The sequence below is a fragment of the Oncorhynchus kisutch genome, linkage group LG11 (assembly GCF_002021735.2).
Source record: "Oncorhynchus kisutch isolate 150728-3 linkage group LG11, Okis_V2, whole genome shotgun sequence".
Taxonomy (NCBI): Eukaryota; Metazoa; Chordata; class Actinopteri; order Salmoniformes; family Salmonidae; genus Oncorhynchus; species Oncorhynchus kisutch.
The window spans coordinates 29,700,642-29,714,079 of NC_034184.2; the positions used below are offsets into that span (position 1 = coordinate 29,700,642).

The 13,438-nt window shown below is 44.4% G+C and overlaps 1 protein-coding gene across 11 annotated transcripts in view; it reads right to left on the bottom strand.

Moving 5' to 3' along the window:
- The window catches only part of LOC109899774 (girdin), a 90,203-nt gene that overhangs the window by 902 nt on the left and 75,863 nt on the right, over nt 1–13,438 (bottom strand). For 2 of the 11 annotated variants that reach the window (XM_031835611.1, XM_031835618.1), the window contains 11 exons: nt 13,209–13,354; nt 12,980–13,072; nt 12,259–12,461; nt 11,610–11,681; nt 8,906–8,983; nt 5,697–5,909; nt 5,344–5,406; nt 4,332–4,418; nt 3,721–3,798; nt 3,085–3,323; nt 426–2,906 (listed from right to left, as the gene is read on the bottom strand). In XM_031835611.1, coding sequence (XP_031691471.1) covers nt 1,947–2,906; nt 3,085–3,323; nt 3,721–3,798; nt 4,332–4,418; nt 5,344–5,406; nt 5,697–5,909; nt 8,906–8,983; nt 11,610–11,681; nt 12,259–12,461; nt 12,980–13,072; nt 13,209–13,354 — 2,232 coding nt within the window. In that variant the 3' untranslated portion in view covers nt 426–1,946. Of the gene's footprint in view, nt 1–425; nt 2,907–3,084; nt 3,324–3,720; nt 3,799–4,331; nt 4,419–5,343; nt 5,407–5,696; nt 5,910–8,905; nt 8,984–11,609; nt 11,682–12,258; nt 12,462–12,979; nt 13,073–13,208; nt 13,355–13,438 lie in introns of those variants that run through there. The other 9 variants (XM_020495293.2, XM_031835612.1, XM_031835619.1 and 6 more) reach the window with 9 other exon arrangements.

Sequence of the window (13,438 nt, forward strand, 5' to 3'; positions counted from 1 at the left end):
ATCAGAGAAGAGGATGAACATATATATATGGACGCACTGGAAAGCAGTCTACATGCATTGACAGGGAGGGGTTTCAGCTGCTTGACCCACAATCCATGCAGCACTGCAGATAAGCTCACAAAGGGATCACAACCTCCTATAGAGCCAACAGTGTTTTTTCCTGAATACCAGCAGAGAAAAGTAAAAGAAAAGCCAGCTATAAACACGTTACACTGAGGAACAGGGAGGGAGTGTAGCAGGTCAGGACCTCCTGTTATTAGGGACGCCATGCAGACCAGGCTCCATTCATGTGCCCTTTACAACACCAGCATAGCATAAGCAAGCATGAACAGGATGGGACATCTGTTAAGCCACCGGGTTACCATGGAGCACCCCCCCCCCCCCCCCCCCCCCCACCCCCCCACTGGACTCAGAGCAGCACTCACCACTTGAGCTCATAACGGTAGCCGATGAGTAATTTAGGAGCTTTGTTGCTCCCCACTGCTTTTTGACTTTCTGCGCTCTTGTAACACTTCCACATCTGCAGAACAAAGGCATGTCATATTACATCGGAATAAAGGCCGAAGTTAGTTTATACACAAGATAAATACAATAAAACTATTTCAAATGGCAAATACATAAAGCAGAAATAAAAATCGAACTAACATTACTACTCCTACAGCTTGTGCATACACGAGTGCTTTCTGTCCTTGAATATAACTTCATATTTAAAAATATATATATATTCATAACCTAAAATGTGTTATTGTGCAATTGGAATTTGTATTGTGGCCATGAGCATTCAAGAGTTTACCCAGATCCAATACCATGACAACCAAGAGTAGAGGAATCTTCATTCACAAAATAATCTGGCCATCATATTTGTCTCAATTGCAAATTTCTCTCACCACTATACCACTGTATACTGTCTCAGAGCAACAAAAACACAAGACTCAACTATCTTTAAAACGCTCTCTCTCAAACGCTTAACATTGCTCTCAGCTCATTTTGTGAATTACGTTTCCTCAAAAACAATCCCTTAACCCCAATTCACCCAATCTGAATCCCCACATTGAGAGGGGTTTGATCAGAAAAATAAATGGAACAGAAAAGTGTCATATGCACAAAACAAAAAAACAAAACTATTTTGATCACAACAATCAAAATGAGAGCATCAGAACAAACCAAGACAGAATAAAGCCATGCAGTTCAGTGAATATGCATTGAGATTGATACAGTAGAATTAGACTGGTAATGCAATGTGACAGTACTTTAGAGAGGACAGAGTTCTCCCACATACCAAACACCCAATAAGATAGAGGGGAAACCAAATATTTTATCTAATTTTAATAGATGTGAAACTGCTTTCCTCTGAAGGGCTAGATTACATAATGACTCCATAAATAGCGCTTATTGGCAGTTAATGTGTTCCTCAGTCAGCCTATCATGGGACGTGTTCTACAAGCCTCATTGCTTTATTATTAAACAGAGCTCCATTCTAATTCTGGAGGACTTCTGACATGATGTTTTAAAGATGCACTGAACATCCAAATGATAGTTAATGTAGCTTTGCAGCATGTTTTCTGGAGATGTATTTGTGATTAGAAAATAAATAGCAAATAATGAATAAAATAACTAGAACAGCTATTGATGTCCCCCATTAAGCAAACATGTAATAGCTTTATAATGTGAGCCAAACAGAGGTTTGATGAAAGAATACAGTGTGAACAGACCTCTGAAGCAAAGACATCCAGAGAACCCCACTTCCATAAGACGGAGGGAAATACCAAACCAGGAGTGATGAAAAGGGATTTACAAATCAGCCATGAAAAAACAAACATAAAAGCTCAAAGGAAAACATAGCATGATAGGGCTTTGATAATGCATGCAGAGTTCCTTCTTTCTCCCCAACCATCACCGGTCCTTAAGCAGGTCCCAGATCAGTAGCTGACCAGGGCGCCACACATTCAGACACAGCCATACTCATACCACAACGATTGTTGGTCCTCTGGGCTAAGGGGTGGAGATGGGTCAGCATCAAGCACATGATTGGTGTCAATGACATGTTCCCCATTCTGGTCAGGTGGGCTGGGCTTTAGCCCATTTGGTTGGTTCTGGGCGGTTTGGGCAGGGTTGGGCCGGAGGTGGGTTTTGCCTGGGGGGCCGCTGATGTTACTGACCAGGGAGGTGTTGAGGGAAAGGAAGGTGTGGCTCTTGCTACTGCACCCTGTGAAGTCTGGCTCGCTGAAGATGGAGTCCATAAACACTGACTCCACTGTGAAGGACGAGTCAAAGAAAGACTCCAGGCTGGAGAGGTCAGTTTCCTTACAACTGAGGGGGTGCTGACTGCCTGTGCAGGGCATACTGACTGACTTCAGCAGGGACAGGGGCATGGGGGCTGGGGCTAGGGGGATAGACTGGTGGGTGGGATGTTGGGACAGGGTGGGGTTGTTGGTTGGGGGGTACTCACTGGGCGTGGTGTAGGCACGAGGCAAGGCCTTTGAGGAGGGTGAGGGGTCTACAGACACGGGCTGCCGGGTGTCTTTGGACAGCAGGTCATGGATGCTGGTCCGACGTGTGGAGCCCTCGGCTGTGGATATGACGCTGCTGGCCCGGGGCAGCATGGAGGAGGAGATGTCCAGACGCTCAGACACAGACACGGCTTTACTCTGGGAGGAGAGGCTGACCCGTGGCTGGACCATGCCCTTCACACGCGTACTCTCTGCCTTTCGTAAGCTGGGATGACCTGGTTGGCCACCCCTGGTGGGGCGGCCATCGGAGTTCACTGGCGCTGCCTTCCCACTGGCTGAGCGCAGGATGCCCCGCCCCTTAGTGCCGGTGGAGCCTCGCTCGGCCCGGTCTCTCTGCACATGCTCAGCGCCTCCGGAAAGGCGGGGAGACTCAATCAGATTCTCTTGGCTGCCAGACTATTGATGGAGAAGAGACATTAAAGTTACCATACCATAATACCTGGGTTTTTATAGCAGACTTGAGTGGTGAAATAACTTCTACTCGTTTCTTATCATAACACATCTGAAGCCTAAAACAGTACTCCCATCTAAAAATAGTACAGTAAAGTTTTAATCTAGTGTTCCAGGCTGTCACCTCTGCAGGGTCGATGTGCTCCTCTAGGAACTGCTGTAGAGAAAGCACCTCACTGGCGCTGCCATTCTTCTTCTTGGCCTGTGTGGCCTGGGGGTCCAGGGACCTCTGCAGCAGCATGGAGCGGGACAGGGGCTGCTGGACAGGGCTGCTCCCGCTGGACCACTCCTCCTGATCCAGACTGAGGCTGAACTCCCCACTGCTCTCACTGTGGGGCCTGCTGAGGTTTCCGTTCAACGTGCCTGAAGAGAAACACACTACTGTAGGCGAGTTCTGCTCTAACAGTGTACGACTAACTCAGGTACTAACATACGAGTATCACCCTAAGGTGATGACAGGCACTAGATTTAAACCAGCATAGCTCAGAAACCTGCTTATTTGTGAGAACGCAAATAAATACAATAAATAAAATAATAAACATGCCAGAACCTAGCCTGGACCCTTCCAGAACATATCTCACACAGAGAGAGGAAGAGAGTTACAGTATCAATGTTAATAGATTACAAAAGTGTCATTTTCTTTCTCTCCTTTTTATCCAACGTGTGTGTATGAGAGAATCAACAGAGAGTACAATGAAGGAGGTGTCATATGCAGGAGTGTGGGAGAGAGGGGGCGTTCTCCTTAGTGATGAGACTGTACCTTTGGCCTCGAGCGGAGTGGAGTGGGAGGTATTACTGCTGATGGTCTTGATACTATGGAGGCTGGAGGCTCGTGAGGCTGGAAAGAGATAAGAGGACACAGATTGAGGACACGTCACACGGGTCAGCAGATGGTGCAGGCAGGAGGGGTGGCACAGTGCCATGCAACGCCAACATGCCCAATCACACAAAGGGAGTGGAGAGGGAGGGGCCACACAAACACGAAGGGAGGAATCATTCACGAGGAAGAACCTGTTGTAAAACCTGATTGGAGGAAAGGAGAGGAGCCTTGTGATTGACATGACCCAGAGACCAACACAGGAGGGGCTCAGGTAATTGAGAGGAGTAGGGAATGGAGGAGACCCGGGGCAGAGGAATGTACCAAAGGATAGGTGGGCTGTATGTGAATGTGTGGGATGCAAATTGATACAATGTTGTTGCTGTTATTAGTGGTCTTCAGTTTGGTTCAGGTTTGGTGTGGCTGGTACAGGAGTCGTACTGGGGAAGCGATGTCCGCAGGTAGTGGGTGGTAATCATTGATAGCAGTGGCGTGCTTGTGTAAAGTGGTACTGTTAGTGGTCTTAGACAGATGTACACAGGTGTGTCACTTACAACAGATGCTACAGGGGACTCTGCACATAGCGGACGGGTCGAGAGCAGAGGGCGACATAGCCTGAGCACTGCTAAAGACCTGTAGGCCTGGCACATTCAACACACACAGCTAACTGGGTTAACCTGCTACCACAGTTGTTAAACACTACACTGGGCTACAGTGGTGCAGTTCACTTATACTTATATATACACTTATATAGCTACTTGTAGTTTGGCTCAGTTTAGGATATAATGCATTGTAGTAGGTTATCTGCCATTATATTAATTAACTCACCAACATTACAGCACATCATAACAAAGTGCAAAAAAACAGTTGTGGAAAAGTTCATGCAATAAGAGGTACATTACTGTATAATTCAACGTACATGACAGTGGGAGGACATTTTAGCTAGCCAAGACCGCACAGAAAATGGAGATAATGGACACTAATTGTGATACCTGTGTGTGTGTGTGTGTGTGTGTGTGTGTGTGTGTGTGTGTGTGTGTGTGTGTGTGTGTGTGAGAATCGAGTAGGCAGACAGCCCGATCTACTAGCTAATGGAGGAATGCTGCTCATGACTATTTGTTAAGCAGAGTTTACTGTTAATGATAGCATGCTGAATCTAGTCATTTAGGCAGATCTACTCTAACGCAGGGCTTTAAAACCCTGTTCCTGGACCGTCCTGTATGTTTTCTTTCCAACCCTAATCTAGCACACCTGATTTCAATTAGCTGGTTGATCAGCTGCATCAGGTTAGTTACAACTGGGGCTGGAGCAAAAACTTACAGTAGGGTAGCATTACAGGAACAAGTTTGGAGAACCCTGCTCTAATGGTAGCAAACTCAAATGTAGAGATATGGACCAAGCTTCCAGTGGCATGACATTTACACTTACTGTAAGGCTTTAAAACATTGCCTATTTTTTTGCCATTTGATATTTCATTCCTTTGTCTCCCAGTAATAAACTGGTGTAAAGCCCTGTGGTTAAATAATAGTAATGGGAGTTTGTCCTAAAGGTCAACAGTTCTCTTACCTTGACCTCTGAAGCCAATGGGGTCGTCTGAGGATGCTGGAACATCTTCACAGGAAGCGTTGTCTGGAGGAGACAAAGATGTGGAAATATGAGTTATGGCTGGAGGGATGGAGAAACTACCAGAGAATAGGGCTTATGAAGGAAACGAAATATGTGGCAGACAATCTTCTGAAAGCTAGAGTATGATGGTAGGCATTCACCAGTGTCCAAATCAAAAAGGAAAAATGACATTTACGATGGATTAAACAATGACTTGCTTCTGAAACACAATGAGACTTGTAGTAAATACACATCCTAGATGATAGTTCACCACACCACCAAGGGGGATCGACTAGCGGTCCTGTAGTCTCTACCTTTGATCTTCAAGCTCCTCTTGGCCCTGTTGCCAGAGGGCAAAGTGAGGGTGGTGTAGTTGATAGCGTTAGTGGAGTAGGCCATGGAGCCCAGCTCCTTCATGTGCCGACTTCGGCTGTCCCCGTTGGCATCCACGGGCCCCTCCAGGTTCTCTGTGCTGCCCGCCCACTGGCCCCCTGCCAGGGCAATGGTCTGCAGCAGGTCATTCATGGCTGGGGTGGAGATGGAGATAAATTAGCCGAGGGCACAGGGAGCAGCGCTAGGCTAGGCATGCAGTGGCTGCTAAGTCAAAGCAGCAGAATTCAGAGATGGGCTTGCCCACACTGACTGTGGCACATGTCGGCAAGGCATGCACAAGAGCTGAAATGCAGCCAAACTGAAAGACTCAATAAAAATAGCAGAGTGACAGAAAAAAGTCAGGAAATTAGAGAAAGAAAAAGAGCGAGAAAAAAGCACTGTAAGGCTCCACTTCAATTCCTACATGGTGGCTGTGAGTGAGAGGTGGCGAGAGAAAGAGAGCAGTGAGGTTCTGCAAAGTCATGCCGGCTCTGTAGAGAGAGAGGAGTGAGGAGGATGGACAGGCTGCGCTCACACCACAGGCAGACAGGCAGAGATACATTATATAGATGGATGGATGGGGCCAGAGTCAATGTGCAGGCCACACACACACCTAGAGACAGCACCACCTTATACAGTACGGTACACTAGAATGGCATACAGTACCTCCCGACTGCACTGTCACACATACAGTTGAAGTCGGAAGTTTACATATACCTTAGCCAAATACATTTAAACTCAGTTTCACAATTCCTGACATTTAATCTTTGTAAAAATTATCTGTCTTAGGTCAGTTAGGATCACCACTTTATTTTAAGAATGTGAAATGTCAGAATAATAGTAGAGAGAATGATTTATTTCAGCTTTCATTTCTTTCATCACATTCCCAGTGGGTCAGAAGCTTACATATACTCAATTAGTATTTGGTAGCATTGCCTTTAAATTGTTTAACTTGGGTCAAGCGTTTTGGGTAGCCTTCCACAAGCTTCCCACAATAAGTTGGGTGAATTTTGGCCCATTCCTCCTGACAGAGCAGGTGTAACAGAGTCAGGTTTGTAGGCCTCCTTGCTCGCACACACTTTTTCAGTTCTGCCCACAAATTTTCTATAGGATTGAGGTCAAGGGTTTGTTCACTTTGTTGTCCTTAAGTACTTGCCACAACTTTAGAAGTACGCTTGGGGTCATTGTCCATTTGGAAGACCCATTTGCAACCAAGCTTTATCTTCCTGACTGATGTCTTGAGATGTTGCTTTAATATATCCACATACTTTCCCTCCCTCATGATGCCATCTATTTTGTGATGTGCACCAGTCCCTCCTGCTGCAAAGCACCCCCACAACATGATACTGCCACCCCTGTGCTTCACGGTTGTGATGGTGTTCTTTGGCTTGTAAGCCTCCCCCTTTTTTCTCCAAACATAAAAGATGGTCATTATGGCCAAACGGTTCCATTTTTGTTTCATCAGACCAGAGGACATTCTCCGAAAAGTTCTATCTTTGTCCCCATGTGTAGTTGCAAACCGCAGTCTGACTTTTTTTATGGCGGTTTTGGAGCAGTGGCTTCTTCCTTGCTGAGCGGCCTTTCAGGTTATGCCGATATAGGACTAATTTTACTGTGGATATAGATACTTTTGTACCGGTTTCCTCACTTCATCTTCAAGGTCCTTTGCAGTTGTTCTGGGATTGATTTGCACTTTTCGCACCAAAGTACGTTCTTCTCTAGTAGACAGAATGCGTGTTTTTCCTGAGGGGAATGATGGCTGCGTGGTCCCATGGTGTTTATACTTGCATGCTATTGTTTGTACAGATGAACGTGGTACCTTCAAGCGTTTGGAAATTGCTCCCAAGAATGAACCAGACTTGTGGTCTACAATTTCCTGAGGTCTTGGAGGATTTCTTTTGATTTTCCCATGATGTCAAGCAAAGAGACAGTGAGTTTGAAGGTAGGCCTTGAAATACATCCACAGGTACACCTCCAATTGACTCAAATTATGTCAATTAGCTTATCAGAAGCTTCTAAAGCCATGACATCAGTTTCTGGAGTTTTTCAAGCTGTTGAAAGGCACAGTCAACTTAGTGTATGTAAACTTCTGACTGGAATTGTGATACAGTGAATTAGAAGTGAAATAATCTGTCTGTAAACAATTGTTGGAAAAATTACTTGTGTCATGCACAAAGTAGATGTTCTAACCGACTTGCCAAAACTATAGTTTGGTAACAAGAAATTTGGGGAGTGGTTGAAAAAACAATTTTTAATGATTCCAACCTAAGTGTATGTAAACTTCCGACTTCAACTGTACATCGTCTTGACCTAGACCAGCGATGGGCAACTTTGATGGGGGTGGGGGCCACAAAAAATCTGAACTCATCATGAGGCAGCAGTTGGCCACTTTGCGAGCAAGACATTTTGACAGCGGAGAGAACATTTTAAGTTTTAGAGTTCATTTTGTGGAATTCTACACATTTTGCCATAGAGTAGAGAGAAATATTTGAAATAGTTAATATAATATCGGAGTGAGACTGACTAATAAAATCATTGGGGCCCCCCCGGCTGGTAAATTGACCATGATAACAAGTTTAGATAGCTGGCCGCTAAATAGCAATCCACATTCTTGTTGTTGCTGACATGGACTAATTGACTGACTTAACAAGAGGATAACTGCTGATGCACAGACATTTGTTTTTAAATGCACCTTGTGTATTCTATTATTGTAACTCGCAACAGTAAGTTTAGACGCCGATTAAACCCCCCCCCACAAACAAAATGTATAACCTAGACTAAGACTAACCTAGAGTGCATCTACAGATACTACAACATAAAACTACAGAACACCACTACTACCACTCACATTACTTCACATAAGTGTTGTCAATCATTGAAGAGTGTTAGTTTGTACTAATATCTACATTTGTTAGTTCTTGTATGTCATTACTTCGACTGTACACAAATCTAACCGAACAAAATTTGTTGTTAAGATAGATGTATCTACTATTGGTGATAAATTAGAGCATGAGTTTTGTTTATTCCTAGAAATGAAGAATAGAAACCAGCTAGAAGCTATGAGAAGAGAAGCTAGGTGAGGGAAGCAGGAAGGCGCAGGCCAGAGGAGGTGGACGGAGGTGGTAGGACGCCAGGCTGTCGGAGGTCTTACACATGGACCGGCGGTAGATGTCCTTCACTTTGTCTTTCTCCTTCGATCTGTTCCTCATAAAGGGCAACCATTTCACAGCTGTCAGTTTACAGCCAAAGCAGAGGGGGGAGAAACAGAAATACCAGGGGAGATGGAGAGGAAAAGAAAGGAGAAAAAAAAGATGGTTGTTAACGTTGAGAACCGTTCTGAAGACTCAACTGGTAATAAAACAGTGTTACATAGATATCGGGGCAAATACTGATATGTATGCAAACAGACACACGCGCGCACACACAAACGCTCACTCACTTTTCAAACAAAACGCCAAGCACACAGCAAAGTGGGATGGCTGTGAAGGGGGTTGCCACATAGAAGACCTCAGGCTGCTAACAGACAGAATACCACACACAAAACACCACACATAGGGTGACATTTATTAAAGGGTGCAATTAAGAGAGTACAACAGTGACACCAGGGGAACGGCACTGCAGTGGAAGGAATGGCCACAGGGATCCCATTACTAACGCAAAAAAAATAGTAGATCCTGGGACACTGTATAGAGAGACCATTTTAGATTTCCAGCTCCACAGACACCTCCATGTGTTCTATAGATTTCTGTAAATGCATACATAGTGTGTGTGTGTTATGTAAAAGGTTCTTTAGTATAGCTATTAAAAGACAAAAGAAACATAGTTACATCAAATATTGCCTTTAGTATAGCTAAACATTATTGTCAGAAGTATTACAATGTACTTCTAATCCATCTGCATATTTCAAGACATGTCATATGAGGGGGCAGAGAGGTACCTGAAGGGTTGGATGATACTTTTCTTGTGAATTATCTTGAAAAAGCTTATACTTAAAAACCGGACATCAACCAATCCTCCATCGTTAAGTCAATGGAAAAATCATATGCTTCATTATCTAAATATTGAAAGAGTGTGGGTGACAGAAAGGAACAAAATGGTGCGATTTGAGGATGTGGGAGAAAGTAGTGCAGACACTGGAGATAGGGTCTGGGCAGGTGTGATGTTGATGTTTGTGTGCGTCTATATGAGATAGACATATATCGAGAGAGAGAGACAGAGACATAGATCTCTCTCTATCTATATATCTATATATATATCCATATACAATCCCAGTCAAAAGTTTGGACACACCTACTCATTCAAGGGTTTGTCTTTATTTTGACTCTTTTCAACATTGTAGAATAATAGAGAAGACATCAAAACTATAAAATAACAAATCAAAATACATTTATGAGATTCTTCAAAGTAGCCACCTTTTGTCTTGATGACAGCTTTGCTCACTCTTGGCATTCTCTCAACCAGCTTCACATGGAATGCTTCTCCAACAGTCTTGAAGGAGTTCCCACATATGCTGAGCACTTGTTGACTGCTTTCCTTCACTCTGCGTTCCAACTCATATTAAACCATCTCAATAGGGTTGAGGTCAGGTGAATGTGGAGGCCAGGTCATCTGATGCAGCACACATGTGGAACCACGCATGCGGAGATAATCCGTTCACTTACTCTGCATCTCACAAAGACACGGCGGCTCGAAACCAAAACTCTAACTTTTGGAATCATCAGAGCAAAGGACATATTTCCACCAGTCTAAAGTCCATTGCTTGTGTTTCTTGGCCCAAGCAAGTCTTCTTATTGGTGACCTTTAGTGGTGGGTTCTTTGCAGCAATTCGACCATGAAGGCCTGATTCACGCAGTCTCCTCTGAACAGTTGATGTTGTGTCTGTTACCTGAACTCTGAAGCATTTATTTGGGATGCAATGTCTGAGGCTGGTAACTCTAATGAACATATCCTCTGCAGCAGAGGTAACTCTGGGTCTTCCTTTCCTGTGGCGGTCCTCGTGAGAGCCAGTTTCATCATAGCGCTTCATGGTTTTTGTGACTGCACTTGAAGGAACCTTCAAAGTTCTTGACATTTTCCGGATTAAAGTAATGATGGATTGTCGTTTCTCTTTGCTTATTTGAGCTGCCCTACCATAAATATGGACTTGGTCTTTTACCAAATAGGGCTATTTTCTGTATAGCACCCCTACCTTGTCACAACACAACTGATTGGCTCAAACGCATTAAGGTAAGAAATTAACATTTAACAAGGCACACCTGTTAATTGAAATGCATTCCAGGTGACTACCTCTTGAAGCTGGTTGAGAGACTGCCAAGAGTGTGCAAAGCTGTCATCAAGGCAAAAGGTTGACTACTTTGAAGAATCTGACATAAAATATATTTTGATATGTTTAACACTTTTTTGGTTACTACATGATTCCATATGTGTTATTTCATAGTTTTGATGTCTTCAATATAACAATGTAGAAAATAGAAAATAGTAAAAAATTAAGAAACCCATATACACACACACATACATACATATCTGGTACATTGAGCAGAGGTTACATATAATGCACTACACCGTTTAATAGGTATGGAATGTGGGTGCGTTCCTCTGCCCAGGCGTTGCTGACACCTGCCAGATCTTACAACACCTGGATAGGTATTTTATGTATCAGCTAATCACATATGTTATAGCAATGTATCAGTCAATGACACAGCCAATGATGTGGCACGCAAACATTGGTTGATGCATGCAACGTCTAAGTAGGGGAACGCGACCATTGACTGAAGGATGACACGTCATGTTGACGTGCCTTGAGTGACACGACAGCTCGACTACAAGCCCCGCCCAGCCCTCCCCTCTCAGCATACCATTAGAGGAACCTTGGTTACCCTGGTTACTCTGCACATGGGAGTGCTGCACTCTCTGAGAGTCTTTCTTCCCTATCGCATAGAGAGGGAAAAACAAGCACAGGAAGCATTAGGTTCACACACACAGCCACCACACAGCAACAAGGGGCTACTGTCCTGGTGTCTCCTGCCCTGCATACCTCCCTGTCTACAACTGAGCCCTGCTCATGTTCTAGTGTCTGTGCCAGCATGTACTTTTCTGTCTGACCCCGTGTACTTCGGGTTCTCTGTCTGCGTGCATCATATTACAAGTGTCTGCATGTATCTGCCTCTGTCTGACCATGCATTTCCTGTGTTTAAACCGCATGTATTTATTGACATACGCTCTGCTCCCAGTGTCTTATTTAACTAATATGTGATCTAGTCTTTCTTCCCGTCTGTTAGTCCTTCTGATCAGAGGAAGGGACATATTGAGTGAGAGGAAGACCTAGTCCTAGACTCTTTTCTGGTCTGGAGCGGACTCTCTTTCAAAATATAGGTCTATTACTTCCTTCTATTGTGTCTATTTTATCGTAAAGTATATTGATGTGTTTTAAGGCACTTGAAATAAGGCTCGATTTGATCTGACGAGTAGGGTGTTTTCCATGCAGGTCAGAGAGCGTCTACTCACTGCTGTTCCTCTTTTGTGTCAGCGTGTCGTCCAGGGAGTTGGAGCCAGAGCCTATGGAGGAAGAGTCCTGGCTGTCCAGAGGAAGCACCAGGAAGCCCTCGCTGGACTCGGGACGCGTGGGCGTCAGTGTCAGGGAACGCATCCGCTCCAGACTCCTCGGCTTGATAAGCTTCTTCATCTTCAGGGTGATCCAATTCTCTCGTCTGAGATGAGAGAGAGAGGGTTTTGTAATTAGGGTAAATTATTTGACTCTGGGTAGTGTTCAGTAGGCACAAAAAGAGCAGAAAACTTTAAATTAAGGGATGTATTCCCATTTTGTGCCTTATTGAACCAGCATCCGGGGTGTTCTTGTAAACCACAGCCTCCCAATTCCCCAGAGTCAGCTATGATGATGGTGGTTAGGCATAAAGATGAACCAGAGCTTCTTGGTTAATTTGAACCATATGCAGGAGTTGGTTAGGTTCAGACGTAAACCATATGCATTAAGTCAGGCATGGAAATGAATCAGAACTGAATGGTTAAGCACATACGATCCAGGGCAGTTGGTTAAGCAATGGAATTAACCATAACCAGACAACTGCAGCAATCCACCGCAGTTTTACATTTCATTTTCATGTGGGGGATGTCAGCTTTGTCTCAGTCAGCTGTTTACTACGACAGAGGCTGATATGGTCAAAGCACCAACCACAAGGATAGCAGTGGACTCCTCCTAGCTACTTACCTCCGTGGAGGAGAGGGGTCATAAAACTTGTACTGGTCCATGATCTTCTCTTCAAGCTTCTCCTTCTGTCTCCTCAACTCGTTCAGCTTGTCACTGAAGGAGGGAAAGACCAGTTAGGCACAGGAACAAATTACATCTATCTACATAGCCAAAAAACAGACATCTCTCTCTTATTGAAATGTTAACTTGAACACTGGTTACAAAATGTAATAGTGGGGTCATCTCTCACATGTACTGTCTCTGTTCTACGTGGAACAGGTCCTTGCTCTCCATGGTCTGTTCTAGCAGGGTGCGGTTCTGCAGCATCAGGGTCTGGATCTGGTCCAGCAGGTGACGGTTCTCCTCCTCCAGGTTCCCCTTCAACTGACTCAGCAACTAGGGTGAGAGAAATAGACTATTATTTTTGCTTTCACATGGTTGTATATATTACACGTGGGCTGTGCCTTCCCTTCACAGTGG